Below are 19408 nucleotides of genomic sequence, written 5' to 3'. Positions count from 1 at the left end.
ATGACTGATCATTCCATTGTGTATTTGGCATTGTAGAGACAAAATAACCTGATGATTGATTCTATTTTTTGTGTTTCTAGTGTTTGGATTTTTTGACTTTGTAAAAAAATATAATCATGGATGATGGTCAGGATGGAGTATATAATAATGAGGATTATAATTGGAAAGTGAGATTTGAGTATATTCAGAAACTCTCATTTTATTCTTTTCTGTAGCAGCATAAAATCACAATAGCTGTATCAAAGCGTAAATCAGGCATTCATTTTATTTTTGTTGTTTTATCACTTTTTCAAAGCATGTGCTTTTACGCAACATTACCAAATAAAGCATGTTGTACAGTGCTTGATAAGAAGTTAGAAAGCAATAAACAAATTATCATCACGTTGCGTTTTATGTTTTGCATGTTTTATGCACATTTCTGGCTGACAGCTTTTAAACATTTATTGTATTTCAAATTTCCAGTCCAAATTTTTCAACTTGTAAAATTGAACTGAGTGAATTGATGTCATGAATATCTAGAGTAAAATTAAATTTGTACTTAAATTTGTGTTTTTAATTTCCTAATCTAGGGAATCTTAAATACTTTCTTTTTCAAAAGAACTCAAGTCTTGGTTGATAGGGAGACAGAGAACATCATATACAAAAGTTAACACCAAATGTTCTGTCATATCAGATTTCTAACTAATAACAAACTATATATTTCTATTTTATATAGGATAATCTTGCTCCAACTTGGATGGGGTGGAGCGCTGGTTCCTCCCCTCAGCCCTTTATTATGGGTACTGTATTACCCCTTTTGCTACCTTTCATCCTTTCACTGTGACTTTGTGTAGTGGGATGAGGGAGGGGTGGGGAAGGGTACCATTCCACCACAGTAGGGAAAATATAGTATTTATATTCTAATCCCCTATTTTGAATTGTCTTAAATTTTCTTTTGAGAAAAATACCTCTGTGAATTCACCCTCTGTGGATTTGAACTCCAACTGTTGATATCTTTATTAAGTTTCACTGAATATGGTTTAGTTATTTGTATATTGAGTTATCCATTTATTAGGAGGTTATCTGATTGGTGAGGGTGGGGGACCCGGTTTAGAATGATCGTGTGAAAATTTTAACTTGTCAAATTGATGATGCTGTTTGAGGCATAAAACCCTTGCCAATTTTCTACATTGCTCTGGGTCCTGACAATTGCCATGGAGGTATGGGCAGTTGATTTGTGAGCAGGTGATAGGATACAATATTCCAGGTTTCATAAGACTGATATTGATTGTGTAACCATTCTCATTCTTTATTAAGTAAAAGTTTATAGGGATTATTTTCAAAATGTAACAAGGCAAAAATATATTGAGTTGAGTAAGCACTCGTGATTTGTGTTTTAAATGGAAAAAAGTTAATATAAAAGGATCCACTTATTTGAATTATACAGACAAGAATACCCACCTAGAAATAAAACAAAAACATCTTGTCATGTGTATTAAGATAGAATTTAATGCATAAGGTCACTTCCTAGAATAAGTCAATCTCAACTAACTTTTTAGGATCTTAGAAGTTATCACAGTGAAAACAAATAAAAATAAATCTACATTTTGTTTATTCTTGAAGTTTAGGAATAATATGCAAGAAGGAAAGTTTTTATTTTTGAGGGAGAGAAAAAGTTGGAATTTTTTTAGATAATTGATGCATCGTATCTTTCAAAAATAATTACCTTAATTAAACCCCACAAGACAAATGTAGTCATTAGAGTAAAAAAAGATTCTATTCTTCTTCATACTTAAAAATGTGTGATTTCTACTTTGCCTACTTCTGATTTTTATCCATATAGTTTTTTTGTTTTGATTAGAGAAGCATTAGAATCCATGAGTACTATTGATTTGAAATTCAAAGACAATTCTTTCAAGCAAGAGGACATTTCTGCCTGTATCAAAATTCCTAGCATTAATTTGCATATTTACTTGTCAATCTTTGTTTTGTGTTGATTTAATCAAAATGCAGATAATGAACCGGAGGCAGGAAGAGTTTCTATAAGTTTGGGTTGTGCTAGAATAGAGAAATTCTATTTGATGATATTTTGCAAAACATTTGTTGAGAAGAAGCAACCTCTAGCATTAATTTATTAAGATAGTTTGTTTCTTAGACATCTCCTTTTCTGCAGCCTGAAAGCTCAATGTGTTCTTTTCAATTTATTCAAGCCAGTTCTGCCTGGTGCCTCCACCAGGCGGGAACTAATTATTGCAGTTCCCTAGAGCCTGAAAAGAGTTAATACATCTCCCTCGGGGCTGGACCAATGAAAGGCCTGAGGCTCTTGGGAAAAGACAATTCTTTCTCTGATCCTTCATTGTCTAACTTAATGAAGTTTTAAATATGAATGGACCTTTGTATAGTAAATTCCCCAATGCTATGCAGAATGTTTTCTAAGATATAGTTCTTTTATCTTCATAAAAATTAACTTTTTCTCTGGGCCAAATGTACGCCAACATTGCAAATTATGTCCTAAAAGGCAGAGGGCTTGCTTGCATCATGAATTCCAGAGTTAATTTTAATGCAAAACTAGTCCACAGTTTCAAAGTAAACTTGTCAGACTTATTAGCTAACCCTCCAATTTTTTTGTTGTGCCCAGTTCTTTATTCTCATCCCATATCCAGAAATAACATTTAAAAATTATGCTTTGATCAATAAATGCTAAGTTAATCTTTACTTCATCCATTCATTCAACCAACCATTTTTGTATTCCTATATTCAAAGCACTCTGTTATTTTCCTGTATTCAAGGCACTCAAGGCCTTGAAGGATCCACAAATATATTTTTGCATCTTAAATATAAAAAAGAAAAAGCCCATCATCTGTCAGGATTACAGGAATGCAATTAACTCTAATACAGAGCAAGATGGGTACCAGATAAGTGGGAGCAACTCTAAGAAGAGTAAGTAAGGTAGAGTGGAAGGAGCACTAGACGCTATTTTAGTCTACTGTCTGAACTTAACCTGTCTTAGCCCTAGTTTTCCCATTTGCCAGATGAGAACACAATACTAAATTATCTCTGTGGTCCTGTCCAGTACTGGAATTCTGATTCTTGAGTTCAAAAAAGGAATCACTCATCTTTATTTTGGAGGCTAAACTGGGGGGTGAAGTTGGGCTCCATGAAAGAAATGCTGCTGGAACTAAAGTTCGTGACAAGAAAGACTATTTCAGAAAGGAAGGTATTGGACAAGGAGTTTCAAAAGAAGTGGCATCTCAATTCTCTGATAATTATATTAGCACATGGTAATTACATTAGTTGAGTTGGCAGAAAGGGTAGGTGGCTAGGGAAGTTGAAACTAGAAATGTAGATTGTGGAGGGATTTGAATATCAAGATTAAGGAAAATATTTGATAATCAGTGGGGAGCCGTTAAGCACTTTTAAAGTGAGAGTTGGGGAAAATTAATTCATCTTACATGGATCAAAAGAAGAAGAAAATTAGAAGACTCTGACCATAGTACAAGTATGAACTAACAGAGGCCAGAACTAGGGTGGTGACCGGGAAAATGGAAAAGAAGTGACAGATATGAGAAAGTTTTTGAAGAAAGAAGTGTGAGACCTACAGATTGATGTGAAAAGAAATTCAAGAAATAGGTATAGGTAACCAGTGTTCTGCTCATGCTCTAAATTGGACGTTGTAGGTAAAAATGTACATTTTAACATGAGCTCTGTGTATACGCAATAGAAATAGTTTCTTCATCTGGATGGTGGGCAAAATATTCAGAAAAGAAGGGAAATAAATAATAACTTGATTTCAGCTTTTGAATTTTGAATCCAAGAGAAATCTAAGTGTATCCACACATTTAAAATGAAGTATAAAATAAGGACTATTCAATCAATTGCATTAATGCAGACAGCCAAATGAGATGAGGTAAGGTGCAATGGGTCAGCTTGGTAGGCTCTATAGACCACATCATTGGAATCTGCCTGGATAATGCAATCGACTTCATTTTCCCATGCTCATTTCCCCACCTCTATCATTAGTGGTTTTATTTTTTCCTTTGGCCTACTTATCACACTGTTTTGTAATCCTAGAAGGCCTAGAGTTTTTTACAGACTATAAACAGGGCTCAGGAGCATAAGGAATTGGCTCATGGGTTTGTTTTTTCAGACAGGCAGTCAAAAAGCTTTGTTCTAAAAATACACTGGCATCAAATGGCAGATAGAAGATATTTTGATGGTTGTTGTTTACTTTGGATCAGATTGTCCAGAATAATAGAAATACATGGGTAGAAATAACTTAGCTATTAATGTTCAAGTCTGAGGCGTCATCTGCCACTTAGGAGCATTTTAGGGCCTGTCTTTATCTTCCCTCTTAGCTACTCACATGCAGCTCCATGCGAACTGTGGAGGAGGGGGCAAGGACAGCCATCCCTACAGTGTTGCCGAATATGAAAACTCAGATTTTAAATGTGTGATCCAGAAATAAAGATAAGAGGGGAAAAAACATGCTTCTATAGAAAAAGAGTAGATAATTATTTGCACAAAACTTAATGTAATCACATCAGATTTGGGAACTATGTATGGCATCCCTCCTTTTCCTATTTTCCTAAGAAACTGATTTCTATTATGTTTCATTTAAAATAAGTTTATGGAATTAAACTCAGTAAATGAAACAACTGACATGACTGGAGCTTGAAATAAACGATGTGATGATCTAACGAAATACATAATGCTAAATTGTCTTGCTTCTTATGCAAAAATTATTATTAGTCATAGCAATGCATGAATAATTAAGGACAAAATTATATTAGGTATTTAATAATATTTTTATATTTATACATCTGAATTTTTAATTTATTAAAGTATATTGGTCAAATCAACTCATGTCCAAATATTTTAGTTTCATTCTTTAATATATTGCCTTTTTAAAATGAGTTGATCTCCTGTATTAGGATTTCCTACCTCTCTTTTCTCTAACAAACAACAAATATTCTGAATTCATCTGGCAGCAAATTCCTCTGATTTTGCTTTCCTTTAACCTTTCAGTACTTCCTCCTCTATTTTTACACTTTTTTTGTCTCTTTGTTATAGTGTCTATATTTGTTTCTCTAAATGTATTGCTTAAGAAAGAATGGATTTCATTTAAAATTTTTTTTCTACTTTGCTTTTAAGTATCCTAGAATAGTCTCTATGGTTTAAAAAAAATTAGAAAGACTAAAGATTACTAGGGGAATGTCTTTTCTTTTTTTAGCCAACAAGAATTCTGACTTTTCTTTTTTTCCATTTGTGTATTAGGTGGTTGTGAATGCCCTTTTAGGAGCAATTCCATCCATCATGAATGTGCTTCTGGTTTGTCTTATATTCTGGCTAATTTTCAGCATCATGGGTGTAAATTTGTTTGCTGGCAAATTCTACCACTGTATTAACACCACAACTGGTGACAGGTTTGAAATCGAGGAAGTGAATAATCATTCTGATTGCCTAAAACTAATAGAAAGAAATGAGACTGCTCGGTGGAAAAATGTGAAAGTAAACTTCGATAACGTAGGATTTGGGTATCTCTCTTTGCTTCAAGTTGTAAGTAAATACTCTTTTCTCTGAAATCTGTTTATTGTTTGGAATAATAACAAAGTAACGACATACGTCTGAGTCACTAAGAAGAAAGTTTAGTTATGAAGAAGAATGTTTATAACTATTTCTTTTATTCTAATTTTAATTTATTAGCGCAAGTGTATGAGCCCAGAGGGGTGGAAACTTCAGTACATTTAAGCAGTGCAGACATGGTCGATAGTGACCAGGTATTCCAGTTCTTTCCAAAGGTCTTTTTCTCTTTCTTCGCCTATGAACAAGTTGATTGATAAATCAATAGTTTGCTGTTAGTTTTTCTATTGCAATGGGAAAGTTTGTTTCACTGATGGATCACCCTCCCGAAAACACATGCTTAACACATATGACTGCATTGGGACTAATTGATGGGCCTTAACTGCTCCTGAACTGTATGACTTGGATTGAAGATTGAGGAAGGACATTTAGGTTTTAGGATTAGATCCTCATAGTGAAACAGAAATAATATGGGATGGTACCTGGACACAGAAATGAGACACAAGCAGCTGTTCTCGCCTCAAATGAACTTTCGGTACAATTTACTTCAGTCTATTTCATCTAAATATTCATTTTTTCCACTCCTGGGTCTCTAAGCCTGATTTACCCAAAAGAAAAGTAGTTTATACAAATGCAAAAGATGATGGTCCTTTAAACATTTGCATTTGATGCTGCTTTTGGCTACAGCTGCCTCGGCAACAGAGCAATGGATAAAAACAGAGTCCAGATCGTCTGAAAAACATTGTAAAAATACCGCTCTATTTTGGCCACTAAAAACTCAACTTAAGCACATGTACACACACACACACACACACATACACACCCACAAAGCTGTGTAAGTTCTTCCCTTGTGGTTCTACAGAGTCTTTAAGGCAGAAATCTATTTCGGTTCACCAGGGTTCTGTTTTCAATTGTTCCACCAGGAGACTAACGAAGCAGGCAAACCTGCACTGGTCAAATCCCTCTTGCATCTCTTTCAGAGGTGTCTGTACTACGATTTCTTTACAAGTTCTTTCTGCCTTCTTGTTGGAAATTCTCATTTCTCTTGTAGATATTTCCAACTTACTCTGAATGCTCGTGCAATTAAAATAAATTTTAAAAATCTGGCAAGTACAATTTCTTTAAATATTATAGTAGACACAAGATGATATTTCCTTAGGCATTTATCCTAACCCTTCACTAATAATCACACTTGTAAATATCACTAAAGCATATCACTTCCTCCGTAAAGTTAAGAAAAGGAAAATGGAAAATTTCAAGCAATCCCTTAAAATGCTAAGTGATTCTGAAAATATAGGGTGAAGATCCTGCATGAAGCCATTATATTCTGCTACTAAAAAACCCTAAAGTACTGATTTGTATTTGGCTTTAGACAGAAACAGCTCTCTGTTTATTAGTAATTCATTGAAACGGTTCCTTGAATCACTTTTTTCTGTTCCTGTATCTAGTATGTAACGGACATTTTCTATCTTGACCTCAGCCATTGACACATTCAACACTCCCCTCTTTCATGTACAAAACAACTTCTACTTTCTAGCTAAGAATCGTTGCTTTCTCTTCACTGCTATCACCTGCGCCCTTCCTTGCTTTCTTGCCATGACATCCACCACTTCACCAGTGTTAGTGTTATAAAAACAAAGAGGTGTTGGGATACACATGCTGAAAGCTTTGTAGGCTGGCCCACTAGCTAAGGAACAATCATCTTAGGCCCACAGGTCTCAAAATTCATGTTCTAGGACAAATAACAAGTTATTATAAGTTATTAGACTTGGGATCCTTCTTGAATCTGTGAATGTCAAATATCTACTTACTATTTTCCACTTTTCTTACCCATATTAACTCACTCTCATCAAAATTACAGAGAAGAATGTGGAGTATAGGATTATTTCTGGATATTATGCTTCAAAATTCTTTTAAAAATAGTGGCAACTCTGTCTTTCTGTTTACCTGTATGATTCTTAGAGTGTTAGAATCAGGAGAAATCTTAAACTTTCAGTCACTTTGCTCACCTTGCAGATAGATTTCAGCAGATGATCATCAGATCTAAGTTGTCATTGTTTTGCTCCTACAGACATTGCCAAATGTGTTGGCATTTGTATACTTTCTAAAAGTACTTTACCAAATTTTGATAGCCCTTTAAACTGTGTGATTCCATTAACCCTGAAGGATTAAGACGTATTTGTGAGTTGATTATCAGGCCGGAGGATATATCAATTGACCATTTTGTTCATGATGTGTTCTAGAAATGAAAAGACTTACTGAGATATTATGTTGGTCCAAAATTCATGCAAGATTTGTTTTGAAATGTCTTTCAAAAATACTCTTTTAAAAAAAAACATATCAGTAACAATATTTATTAAACATCAGGTATGAATTACTTTTACTCTAAAGTAAAACATGCATGTCCTTTTTCATAGGCTACATTTAAAGGATGGATGGATATAATGTATGCAGCAGTTGATTCTAGAAATGTAAGTATGTCTTATATTCTAAGCCCTTTTATAAGATTGATTAAATGCTAAAATTAATTCAGCAGAGCATGGAAGCTGAGTGGAATGACTCTACAATGATTAAAAAAAGGAATAATATGACAAATTAATATTCTGATACAGTAATGCTTGTTAGAAAGATCTTACTAATATAAAGCAAAACAAATTATTTTGTAAGTCAAACTAAAGTAACATTCATATATTTAATAACTAACAAATATACTTCTATTAAATATTTTTCTATTTTGTTTCCTTTTTATCTACTAATTATACAAGCAGTAATAATTTTGGTGTGCTAGAGCATATGTGGAGAAATATATGATTGCCACCAGTAGTTGAAATGTATATTTACCCTCCATATTGGACAGTATGAAAAGTTAGGGATGTTGTCTAGGCAGCCTTAGATGTCTATAATGATCCCTTTCAAATCCATTCTTTTATATGATTTTAGCATCCATAAATTTACTGGAGCCTTTACTGATGCTGTTATCACTTCTGTGACCAACAGTTTCCTTTAACTTTTTATCACCAAAGTAAAGACCTAGTTTTTTAGATTTCTCCTACAACAGCCTCTTTCAGGCTTCAAGATGAGAACTAAAATCCATGAGCTTTCCAACTCTGCTCTTCAAAACTTTGTAAAATTTCAGTCTTTATCTTTCCATTCTGAAATCCCCTCTGTTTAGTCTATCATCATAAAGAATAGCCTCTGTCCCTGTGATCCTTAACTGACCTGATGGAGCTCGCGTTTATCTTTCTTGATATGCACTTGTCATAAGTGGCTTCAGTTTTATGTCGAGTGCCTTCCTGATATCCTCCAGAGTTGAGTTATTTCTCTTGGTTGCTTATTATTGTGTTCTGTGCCTTTGGTTAGTTTTTAACTCCATTGTCTTTAAAAGGACATGAATCTATGAGGGCACTATCTGTAGTGACTTCTTTACCTCTTTACTAAGTGATAAGTGATAGCTCAATGCTTATTTACTATAAGTACAATCTAGTGACTAAATTATCAATTGAGGATTTATACGATGGAGTGTCTAATTATGTCTACTCAATCTGAAAAATTCAATGAATGTTGTAATGTTAAAGGTCTGATGCCAAACATCTAAATGAATAATTCTTGTTTGCTAAATAAATTCATGCAGACAAAAATGATTCTTTCTAAACATAGTTTATACTTATTTGGTGAAGTATAAATTTTTCACTAATAGTTTTTAAATTATTAGAATTCTGCGCCTTAAAACATTGCCAAATTTGGCACAGAGCTGTCTAAATAGCAAGATATTAGGTGTATTTACAATTACAAAAAATAAATTCTGAAGTCATAAAAATATATTTTTCACATGAAAACACCCCATTTTTCACATGAAAAATTACCCTAAAGGCTAATTTCAGAGAAGTTTTTTAGAGGTAGCTGATTCAGAGAAAAAAGAAAAGTATTTTCAAAATACTTTTTGAAAAAAAAAAGTGCTTCAATATTACTAAGAATTTTCTTTTCTATTCTCATGAAAAAGCACCAGTGACTTCCAGCGTCAAAATGTATTGTGATGTTTTACAAAATATTCTCCTTTGGTAGGTGGAACTCCAGCCTAAGTATGAGGAAAGTCTATACATGTATCTTTACTTTGTTATTTTCATCATCTTTGGGTCCTTCTTCACCTTGAACCTGTTTATTGGTGTCATCATAGATAATTTCAACCAGCAAAAGAAAAAGATAAGTATTTCTAATATTTTTCCTCCTACTAAGATGATAAAATTATTTAAAGTGTTTTCTCCACCAAATGACTACTTTAATTCAGAAACCAAATGGGAGTATACATTAAAATCGATTTTTGCATCCTCCCCTTCTGCCTTCCACTGCCCATCTCTTCCAGGGCATAGAAAGCCAAGAATCACTGTGTTCCATATTCCTGTACATAGACTCTTCTTTTTTTTTTTCTTTTTAAATCAGGGACCACATTTTATGTCTTTTGAAAGAGAATAATTAGAAAAGAAAGAATCCAGGCATATGCTCCTTTCCCAAAGTCAACTTATTGTTTTATCCGTACAATTCTTCTCCTGAAAACATATCTTCCAGTTAAAACTTTTAGAATCTTTGCAATAAATTAGGCATGCGATGTAAGCTTCTTCTAGGCTTTCTTCACTTTTTTCCCCTTCACTGGTTCCTTTTATATATTCCCGCTTCTTTCTCCCTAATATTTAATTATAAACTACCATTTCTAGTCTTGAATTGGACAGCCTTTTATTTTATTAATTATCATTTATAAAGCCCATTTTATCATCCCAATTATATATGCACATTATAGAAAATATAGAAAGTAAAGAAATATCATTACTTGAGAGGAACCACTATTCACATTCTGTTTTTCTAGTCAAACTTTTTCTACACATATTCCTGTTATTGAAGCTATTTTATCCATAATTACATATTCTCTTTTTGACTTAAGTATTTTCCCATTTTAAGTCTTCATGTGTACATGTCATAATTTACTTAACCATTTCCCAACAAATTGATGATTTATGTTGTTTCTAATCACTAATGATTTAAATAGTACCATGTCAAAAGTCTTCATGCCAAAAAAAAAGTCTTTAATTATTTTCTTAAGTAAATTCCTAGGTTAAAGTATTTTGCTTCCCCAAAATAATACATCCACTCATACTTCTGATAACAGTGTAGAGACGTCCGCAGGTCACTGCTGCTTCACTGGCATCAACCAGGCTCTGTTTCTTAACACATACTTGATATTTGATAAACTAAAATTGTATTTAATTTTCATGTCTAGTAGGTTTCAACATGCTTTCCAGTGCTTTTTTGCCATTTGTATTTCTTCCTTTGTGTACTGCTCCCTCATCTCATTTACTCAGCATGTTTTGTTAATATGTAGCAAGTGATTTCATTGTATGAGACTCTTCCAGCTTAGAACATTCCTGCTACATCTCCCTTTATTGTTACTAACGTTATTGTGTAATCAATCTCAGGCTCTTTCTCTCCCCTTATCAGCCTGAGTTCCAATCTTCTGTACCTACTGGCCTGTCACATACCTGCCATACTTACAATTTCTGATTTATCCTGTAACACTTCTACCAACTCACCCAGCTTTCTTTCTATCCTTTTGCTCCAGTTCTTGGCAGAGTGAAAGTGGCTTTTTATGAGTAACTCTAAACCATCTTGCAATATACATACTCTAACTGTTTGCTATATTTGAATAAGAAAACATTGTCTTTAACTTCAGTAAGGCAGTATGTATAGTGTAGGGAACCAAGTATTTAGGGCCTCAGCAAACCAAATTTTACCACTCACTGAGTTTATGATCTTGGGTAAAAATATTTAACCTCTCAATTTCTGGGGTTTTTTTCCTCCATAAAATAATAACGAAAATAATAAAGTCAACTTTGGAAGACTGTGAAAATTAAATAAGGTTATATTACTTAAAAAGTCCTTTTAATTTTTCAAATTTAAAATCCCAGGCACAATTATGTTAATTGGAGGAATTTTGCATTTCCTTTTTTAACTGTCACTTTCCTATTTTAACATTGGTTGAAAAATTATGTGCAAAGGGACACAGTTTTAACCAGTTTTGATATTTCTTTTCTATACTTTGGAGGTCAAGACATCTTTATGACAGAAGAACAGAAGAAATACTATAATGCAATGAAAAAATTAGGATCAAAAAAGCCACAAAAGCCTATACCTCGACCTGGAGTAAGAAATACCAAATGATATGGGAAAAAATATACAAAAACAAAAACTTGCATGGGTTTTCTCACAGAAGAGATAGCAGCTAACATTTCCAGCAGCAAAGATCTCTTCCACTTTTAGAGCATCATTAATTCATATCTTTTATGGTAAAGGTAAAAATTTTGTAAGAAGAGAGAGACCAAAAAGAAAAAGAAGAAATAGAAAATGCACCCCTATCTTAAAGGGATTTAAAACCACACAGCCAGAATCCAATCTAAATGCAAAGGACACATACACAATGTGACGAGCACAAGAAAAAACTGATCAGATAACTCAAGAATTGTTACTGAGCAGTGATAGCGAAAGGAGTAAACCTTTGGAAGGGGTTAAAATACATGCAGTTTTCAGGGGCCGGCCGGGTGGCGCAGCGGTTAAGGTCGCCCGTTCCGCTTCTCGACCGCCCAGAGTTTGCCGGCTGGGATCCCGGGTGCGGACATGGCACCACTTGGCACACCATGCTGTGGTAGGCGTCCCACATATAAACTAGAGGAAGATGGGCACGGATGTTAGCTCAGGGCCAGGCTTCCTCAGCAAAAAGAGGAGGACTGCAGTAGTAAGCTCAGAGCTAATCTTCCTCAAAAAAAATGCAGTTTTCCCGCTCAGTTAACAAATGGATGAAGTTCTGAGTGAAATAACACCTTACTTCCATTTTATTTTTCATTAGAGGTACTGAGTGTTCCGGAGGAGGAAGAAATTCTAGTATTTACTGTTCATATATATGGCTATAAACTTAGAAATTACTAACGTCTATAGAAGTCAGAGTCCATAAATAAAATTCATGATGACAAATAACAATTCTCATGTTTCCATGATGAACTAACCAAACAACTGCTGTGAAATGGATAAGCCCTATCTCACACTGTATTGATTGTTATGATGACGATTTATGATGTTAAAATAATTCCAGGGGTGCCTTGGGGAGCAGAATACTAGTGAACATTCATATTGTGCTAGCCAACAACTGTCTTCTTAAAAATGATGAGTAATATGTACTTTCCTTTCTTAAACCTTAGCACTAAAAATAGAAATGAGTCAACTGTGTAGGAAAATAGTAAGATAGAAGATATCCTTAGAATTCCTCAGTGGCCTAGAGAAATGAGCCAGATAATTGCCTGCAGTGACTGACAGTGAAAGAACTGGGGAGCAGAACCACACATCAGTGACAAGAGATGTGAATTTTTGACATCAAAGCATAACGAATATCATTCTGGTCTAATTATCCCTGTGTAGGCTCAGCATTCTGTGTCTGACGATGTCAGCAAAGACTGATGGGAGAGCATCCATACTGCCATACCTGGGCTTTAAATGCATAATGTTGTAGGTGTGTCCTGGAAACCCCAGGTTCCCTTAACAATTCTTTGAGAATAACACAAATGTATTATTAATACATACTGTATTTTGAAACGGCTGCATGGTCCAACTGATCGTGGGAAATTCTGGTAAAACAAACTTAAGCAGGTTCCTGAACTTCTCATAATCTTAATATGTTAATATGCATGTTGTGCCTCTGAGATAAGTGTATAGCATGCAGCGTTTCTTATCAGAAATCCCCTTTTGACAAGGGATTGTTATTCTCTGGAATGCACTTTGGTAGATAGCAATTAGATAACTAAATTTAAAAATATAGCGTGCTGTAAACCATTTTTCACAAAATTCAGGACCAGTGCTTACTACGTACAATACTAGAGAGTCAATTAATGCAGAAAGTACTTATGTAGATGTTAATGTGTACAGGAAAACTCCTCTGTTGCTAAAAGCATTTCTGTTTCTCTACAGAACAAATTTCAAGGAATGGTCTTTGACTTTGTAACCAGACAAGTTTTTGACATAAGCATCATGATTCTCATCTGTCTTAACATGGTCACAATGATGGTAGAAACAGATGACCAGAGTGAATATGTGACTAACATTTTGTCACGCATCAACCTGGTGTTCATTGTGCTGTTCACTGGAGAGTGTGTACTGAAGCTCATCTCTCTCCGCCATTATTATTTTACCATAGGCTGGAATATTTTTGATTTTGTGGTTGTCATTCTCTCCATTGTAGGTAAGAAGTATTTCAATTCTCTTAAGTTAAGCCCAATAAAAGTAAAAGTTGGAACAATCAAGTTTAAACTAGAGGTCATCCCACCACTCAGAGATAACCACTGAGAAAATTTTGATGTATTTCATTCAGGTGTGTTTGTTTTTCTTACCAAATGAGGTGCCTGTTATATACACAGTATTGTATCCTATTCTATCCATTTTAGACTAGGTGTATCATTTGTCAATATAGTAGAGTCTCATTCATTTGAACTAGAAATATGCTATTAATTAAGAAAAAATCTTTTTGACATGTTGAGATTGAATAGCTTACACAATATCTAGATGTCTCTGTTGAGAAGAAGACTAGAAATTTGGGCTGAAGAGACTTTGCAACAGAGATATAGATGTGGAGTCACCAGCATGTAGATTGGAGTAGAAGCTGGTGGTAAAATAAGGAAAAGCAGAGAATAAAGATAAGAACAAAATGTTAGCAAATGTAGATGGTAAGTTCTTTAAGCATATCAGGTAGAGATTTTCTGAATTACCTTGATATGGATTTATAGTAATGATGGACAAGGGAAATGAGGCAGCATGGGACACCGTTTCATCAGTCATACACTTCAAAGTTTGGAACGTACAACAGGTCACATGAGCAATAGCTCATCTCATACAACTCTCGCTCCAGTGAAGTGAAGTCTGTCTGTGGACCTGAAATATTCATGGTTTCCTAAACTGGATGATATGGCTCAGCCAATATTTTGCCATCTAATATGGGGAACTTTGTTGGGCAGATTGTCATGCCATTCCCCCACTGAAGAAACTGGTCTTATATCCAACTCATATGTTGTATGTATCCTTTGATTCCCACACTAAGCTGTGGTGTCATCATTAGTGGATAGGGTACTAAGGTTGCATTCACCTCTATTCTTTCTCTCTATCATTCTCTCTCTCCCTCTGTCTCATACACACACACAAACAAACACACACACACACACACTTACTTAGTCTTACTTATTCTTCACAGAATGAGGCAGTGTAAGTCAAAGGCTCTTGGTTACTTGAGCTGCTTCAGTTCAATCATTATTTCATTATTTAAAAGGTAAATGGAGAAAGAAGCTTAAAAGAAGAAGGCTGAGAGACCAATGTCAGACACAGGAGACCAGAAAGAGCATCAACTTGGATCCTTTTAGAAATGCACCACAGCATATGCAAATGTATAAGAATATTATAGTGGAAGCTTAGGGAAGAGTCAAGTTCGTGGAGAGATGAAAATAGCATTAAAAACTGCAGAGAGTTTTAGATGAGTAAGAACTGAATACAACATATATGACTTGGCAATTTCACAAAAAATAATTCTATTCTTATAAACACGTACTTATACTGTTGGCCATTGGTGTTCAGACAGACTTGAGCATTCTTAACTATTTTTTTAGATTCAGTCTTGGGATTTTATGTAAGCTAAAAATAGACTATAGACATCCCTCAGAGACAAAAAGTACTGTAAAATCCTTATTGCATAGAATATTGCCTTAGTCAGCTCAGACTGCCATAACAAATTACTGCAGACTGAGCGGCTTAAACAACAGAAAATATATTTTCTCCCAGTTCTGAGGCTGGAAGTCCAAGAGCAAGGTGCCAGCAGGGTGGGATTCTGATGAGAGCTCTCTTCCTGGCTGGTAGACTGCTGCCTTCTCACTATGTGCTCACATGGCAGGGGAAGAAAGAGAGAGCAAGCTCTTTAGTACATTATTCCTATCATGAGGGCTCCATTCTCATGACCTCATCTAAACCTAGTTATCTCCCAAAAGCCCTATCTCCAAATACCCTCACATGGGGAAGTTAGAGCTTTAGCATATGAATTTGAGGGGGACACAATTTAGTCCCCCTCAAATATCAAATATCGAGTTGAATTTAATTCTGAATGTCAAAATTAAGGTATATTGATAACATCTATTATACACAACTATATATATGTATGTCAAATTTAAGATTACGTAACTGAATTTCAGTACTCTGAACTTTACCTTGACGCCTTAACAGAAATGTAAGTATTATTTTAATGGATCACTTCTTCACTGGTTGGTACTCTCAATTTTTATCCATAGGCATGTTTCTGGCTGAGCTGATAGAAAAATATTTTGTGTCCCCGACCCTGTTCCGAGTGATCCGTCTTGCCAGGATTGGCCGAATCCTACGTCTGATCAAAGGGGCCAAGGGGATCCGCACGCTGCTCTTTGCTCTGATGATGTCCCTCCCTGCGTTGTTTAACATCGGCCTCCTGCTCTTCCTGGTCATGTTCATCTACGCCATCTTTGGAATGTCCAACTTTGCCTATGTTAAGAGGGAAGTTGGAATTGATGACATGTTCAACTTTGAGACCTTTGGCAACAGCATGATCTGCCTGTTCCAAATTACCACCTCTGCTGGCTGGGATGGATTGCTAGCACCTATTCTCAACAGTAAACCACCCGATTGTGACCCTAATAAAGTTAATCCTGGAAGCTCAGTTAAGGGAGACTGTGGGAACCCATCTGTTGGGATTTTCTTTTTCGTCAGTTACATCATCATATCATTTCTGGTTGTGGTGAACATGTACATCGCCGTCATCCTGGAGAACTTCAGTGTTGCTACTGAGGAAAGTGCAGAGCCCCTGAGTGAGGATGACTTTGAGATGTTCTACGAGGTCTGGGAGAAGTTTGATCCTGACGCGACCCAGTTCATGGAATTTGAAAAACTATCTCAGTTTGCAGCTGCTCTTGAACCCCCCCTCAATCTGCCACAACCGAACAAACTTCAGCTCATTGCCATGGATTTGCCCATGGTAAGTGGTGACCGAATCCACTGTCTTGACATCTTATTTGCTTTTACGAAGCGGGTTCTGGGAGAGAGTGGAGAGATGGATGCTCTTCGAATACAGATGGAAGAGCGATTCATGGCTTCCAATCCATCAAAGGTCTCCTATCAGCCAATAACTACAACTTTGAAACGAAAACAAGAGGAGGTGTCTGCTGTTATTATTCAACGTGCTTACAGGCGCCACCTTTTAAAGCGAACTGTAAAACAAGCTTCATTTACATATAATAAAAATAAAATCAAAGGTGGGGCTAATCTTCTTGTAAAAGAAGACATGATAATTGACAGAATAAATGAAAACTCTATTACAGAAAAAACTGATCTGACCATGTCCACAGCAGCTTGTCCACCCTCCTATGATCGGGTAACAAAGCCAATCGTGGAAAAACATGAGCAAGAAGGCAAAGATGAAAAAGCCAAAGGGAAATAAATAAGAATATTTGGGCAACAAATTGTTTACAGCCTGTGAAGGTGATGTGTTTTTGTCAACAGAACTCCTCTAGGAGGTCAATGCCAAACTGACTGTTTTTACACAAAACTACTTAAGGTCAGTGCCTACAATAAGACAGTGACCCCTTGTCGGAAAACTGTGACTCTGTGTAAAGGGGAGATGACCTAGACAGGAGGTTACTGTTCTCACTACCAGCTGACACTGCTGAAGACGAGACGAAATGGCTACTCAGACTGTAGGGACCAGTTCAAAGGGGTGCAAACCTATAATCTGGGGGTTAACATGAAACACTTTAGTCTAGTAATTGTATCCACTCTTTGCATTTCAACTGCCACATTTGTCACATTTTTACAAAATCTGTTAGTGGATTCATCTTTTTTTTATCCATATATTGTTTATTATATGTGACTATTTTTGTAAATGGGGTTTCTGTTGGGAAATAGACTAAAGGGCCTCTTTCACACGTATGCTACTGGGGGTTATGGCAAATTGCATGGCCCTCCCATCTACACAAAGACGTGGTTTGCATGAGGGCATGCTACACTTAGAGATCATGCATGAAAAAAAGTCACAAGGAAAACAATGAGTTCTTAAATTCCATTCGTGTTTCTGGGAGGGGTAATTACGTGATAATTGGAGGTGCTTTGCTGATCTTGTTTTGTCAAATCCAGCCCCTAGACCAAGTAGATCATTTTTGGGGGGTAGGTCATTAAATCTTAGCAGCTGCAAATTTCATTCAAATGTCTGGAGTCATAAATGTTATGTTTCTGTTTATTGTAGTTAAAAAGAAAAATTGAATAATGAGCACTGCTTCCCCCCAAAGACTGAATTGACCAAAAGAACCCTTTATAAATTTCTGCTTAATCCTGCACTTTGTTTAGCCATCTTCAGCTCAGCAAGGTTGACACTGTACATGTTAATAAAATGCTATTTATTATGTAAATAGTCATTTTACCCTGTGGTGCACGTTTGAGCAAACAAATAATGACCCAAGCACAGTATTTATTGCATCAAATATGTTCCACGAGAAATGTAGAGTGCAAGCTTTACACAGGTAATATAATGTATTCTGTACCACTATAGATAGTTTGGATCCTATCAATGCATGTTTATATGACCATGCTGCTGTATCTGGTTTCTCCCATCGCTCAGAATCTCATTTATGAGAAACCATATGTCAGTGGTAAAGTCAAGGAAATTGTTCAACAGATCTCATTTATTTAAGTCATTAAGCAATAGTTTGCAGCACTTTAACAGCTTTTCGGTTATTTTTAAATTTTAAGTGGATAACATATGGTGTATAGCCAGACTGTACAGACACGTTAAAAAAAAAAAAAGATACTGCTTAACCTGTTAAAAATGTGTTTAGAATTTTATAAGCAAATATAAATACTGTAAAAAGTCATTTTATTTTATTTTTCAGCATTATGTACATAAATATGAAGAGGAAATTATCTTCAGGTTGATATCACAATCACTTTTCTTACTTTCTGTCCATAGCACTTTTTCATGGAAGAAATTTACTAAATAAGAAATGAAAACAAGACGGGGTAGTTGTAGATTTCTGCTTTTTTATTACATTTGCTAATTTTAGATTATTTCATAATTTTAAGGGGCAAAATTGGTTGACAACTCACATCCAAATTATGTTTTGCAATTGGAAAAGGGTATAAAATTTTATTTACATTTTTAGTAGTGTCTGCGCTGATTGAAGGTAGTGCTTATTTTTCATTTTCGTCCTTTTTTTCCTAATTTCTATTTATGTTTTCATTTCTTTGGAGTCATGCTGCTGTAGATTGATCTAAGTATGATGTGGATTTCACAATTTTTTTTTCCACAAGAACAGAGAGTAGTGAACTTACATAGTCAATTACATCAGGACATTTTTTGTTTCTTACAGAAGCAAACCATAGGCTCCCCTTTTTCTTAAAACTACTTAGATAAACTGTATTCGTGGACTGCATGCTGGAAAATGCTACTATTACCCTAAATGATGCTAACCAACATTAAAAATGTGCAAAACTAATAAAGATTACATTTTTTATTTTATTGTTTGCCCAGTTACTTTTTGTTAACAGAGTTTTAGAACAAGATGAAGATTTTTTATTCTACCAGTTGCGGGAGAAGGGGAGCTAAACACACACACATACACACACATGCACACACACACACACACACACACACAAAGGGTCTGTCCACGTGGGTTGACAGCAAGAAAACCTGGGGTAGAAATGGGACTGAGGAGAATGACCTCCCAGAGGCTACAAGCAGTAGGGTATGATCTCTGTTAGGAGA

At 35.3% G+C, this 19408-nt stretch overlaps 1 protein-coding gene across 8 annotated transcripts in view; it reads left to right on the top strand.

The window, feature by feature from the left end:
* SCN1A (sodium voltage-gated channel alpha subunit 1) overlaps positions 1–19162 on the top strand; it is a 147601-nt gene extending 128439 nt beyond the window's left edge. For all 8 annotated transcript variants that reach the window (XM_070581517.1, XM_070581520.1, XM_070581524.1 and 5 more), the window contains exons 22-27: positions 5254–5535; positions 7977–8030; positions 9622–9759; positions 11644–11748; positions 13561–13831; positions 15915–19162. In XM_070581517.1, the coding sequence (XP_070437618.1) occupies positions 5254–5535; positions 7977–8030; positions 9622–9759; positions 11644–11748; positions 13561–13831; positions 15915–17092 (2028 nt within the window). In that variant the 3' untranslated portion in view covers positions 17093–19162. The remainder of the gene's footprint in view (positions 1–5253; positions 5536–7976; positions 8031–9621; positions 9760–11643; positions 11749–13560; positions 13832–15914) is intronic.
* The last annotated feature ends 246 nt before the right edge of the window (positions 19163–19408 follow it).

Source organism: Equus przewalskii, chromosome 17, assembly GCF_037783145.1.
Source record: "Equus przewalskii isolate Varuska chromosome 17, EquPr2, whole genome shotgun sequence".
NCBI lineage: Eukaryota > Metazoa > Chordata > Mammalia > Perissodactyla > Equidae > Equus > Equus przewalskii.
Note: the sequence above shows the minus strand (reverse complement) of the source record. Positions and strands in the feature narration are given on the sequence as shown.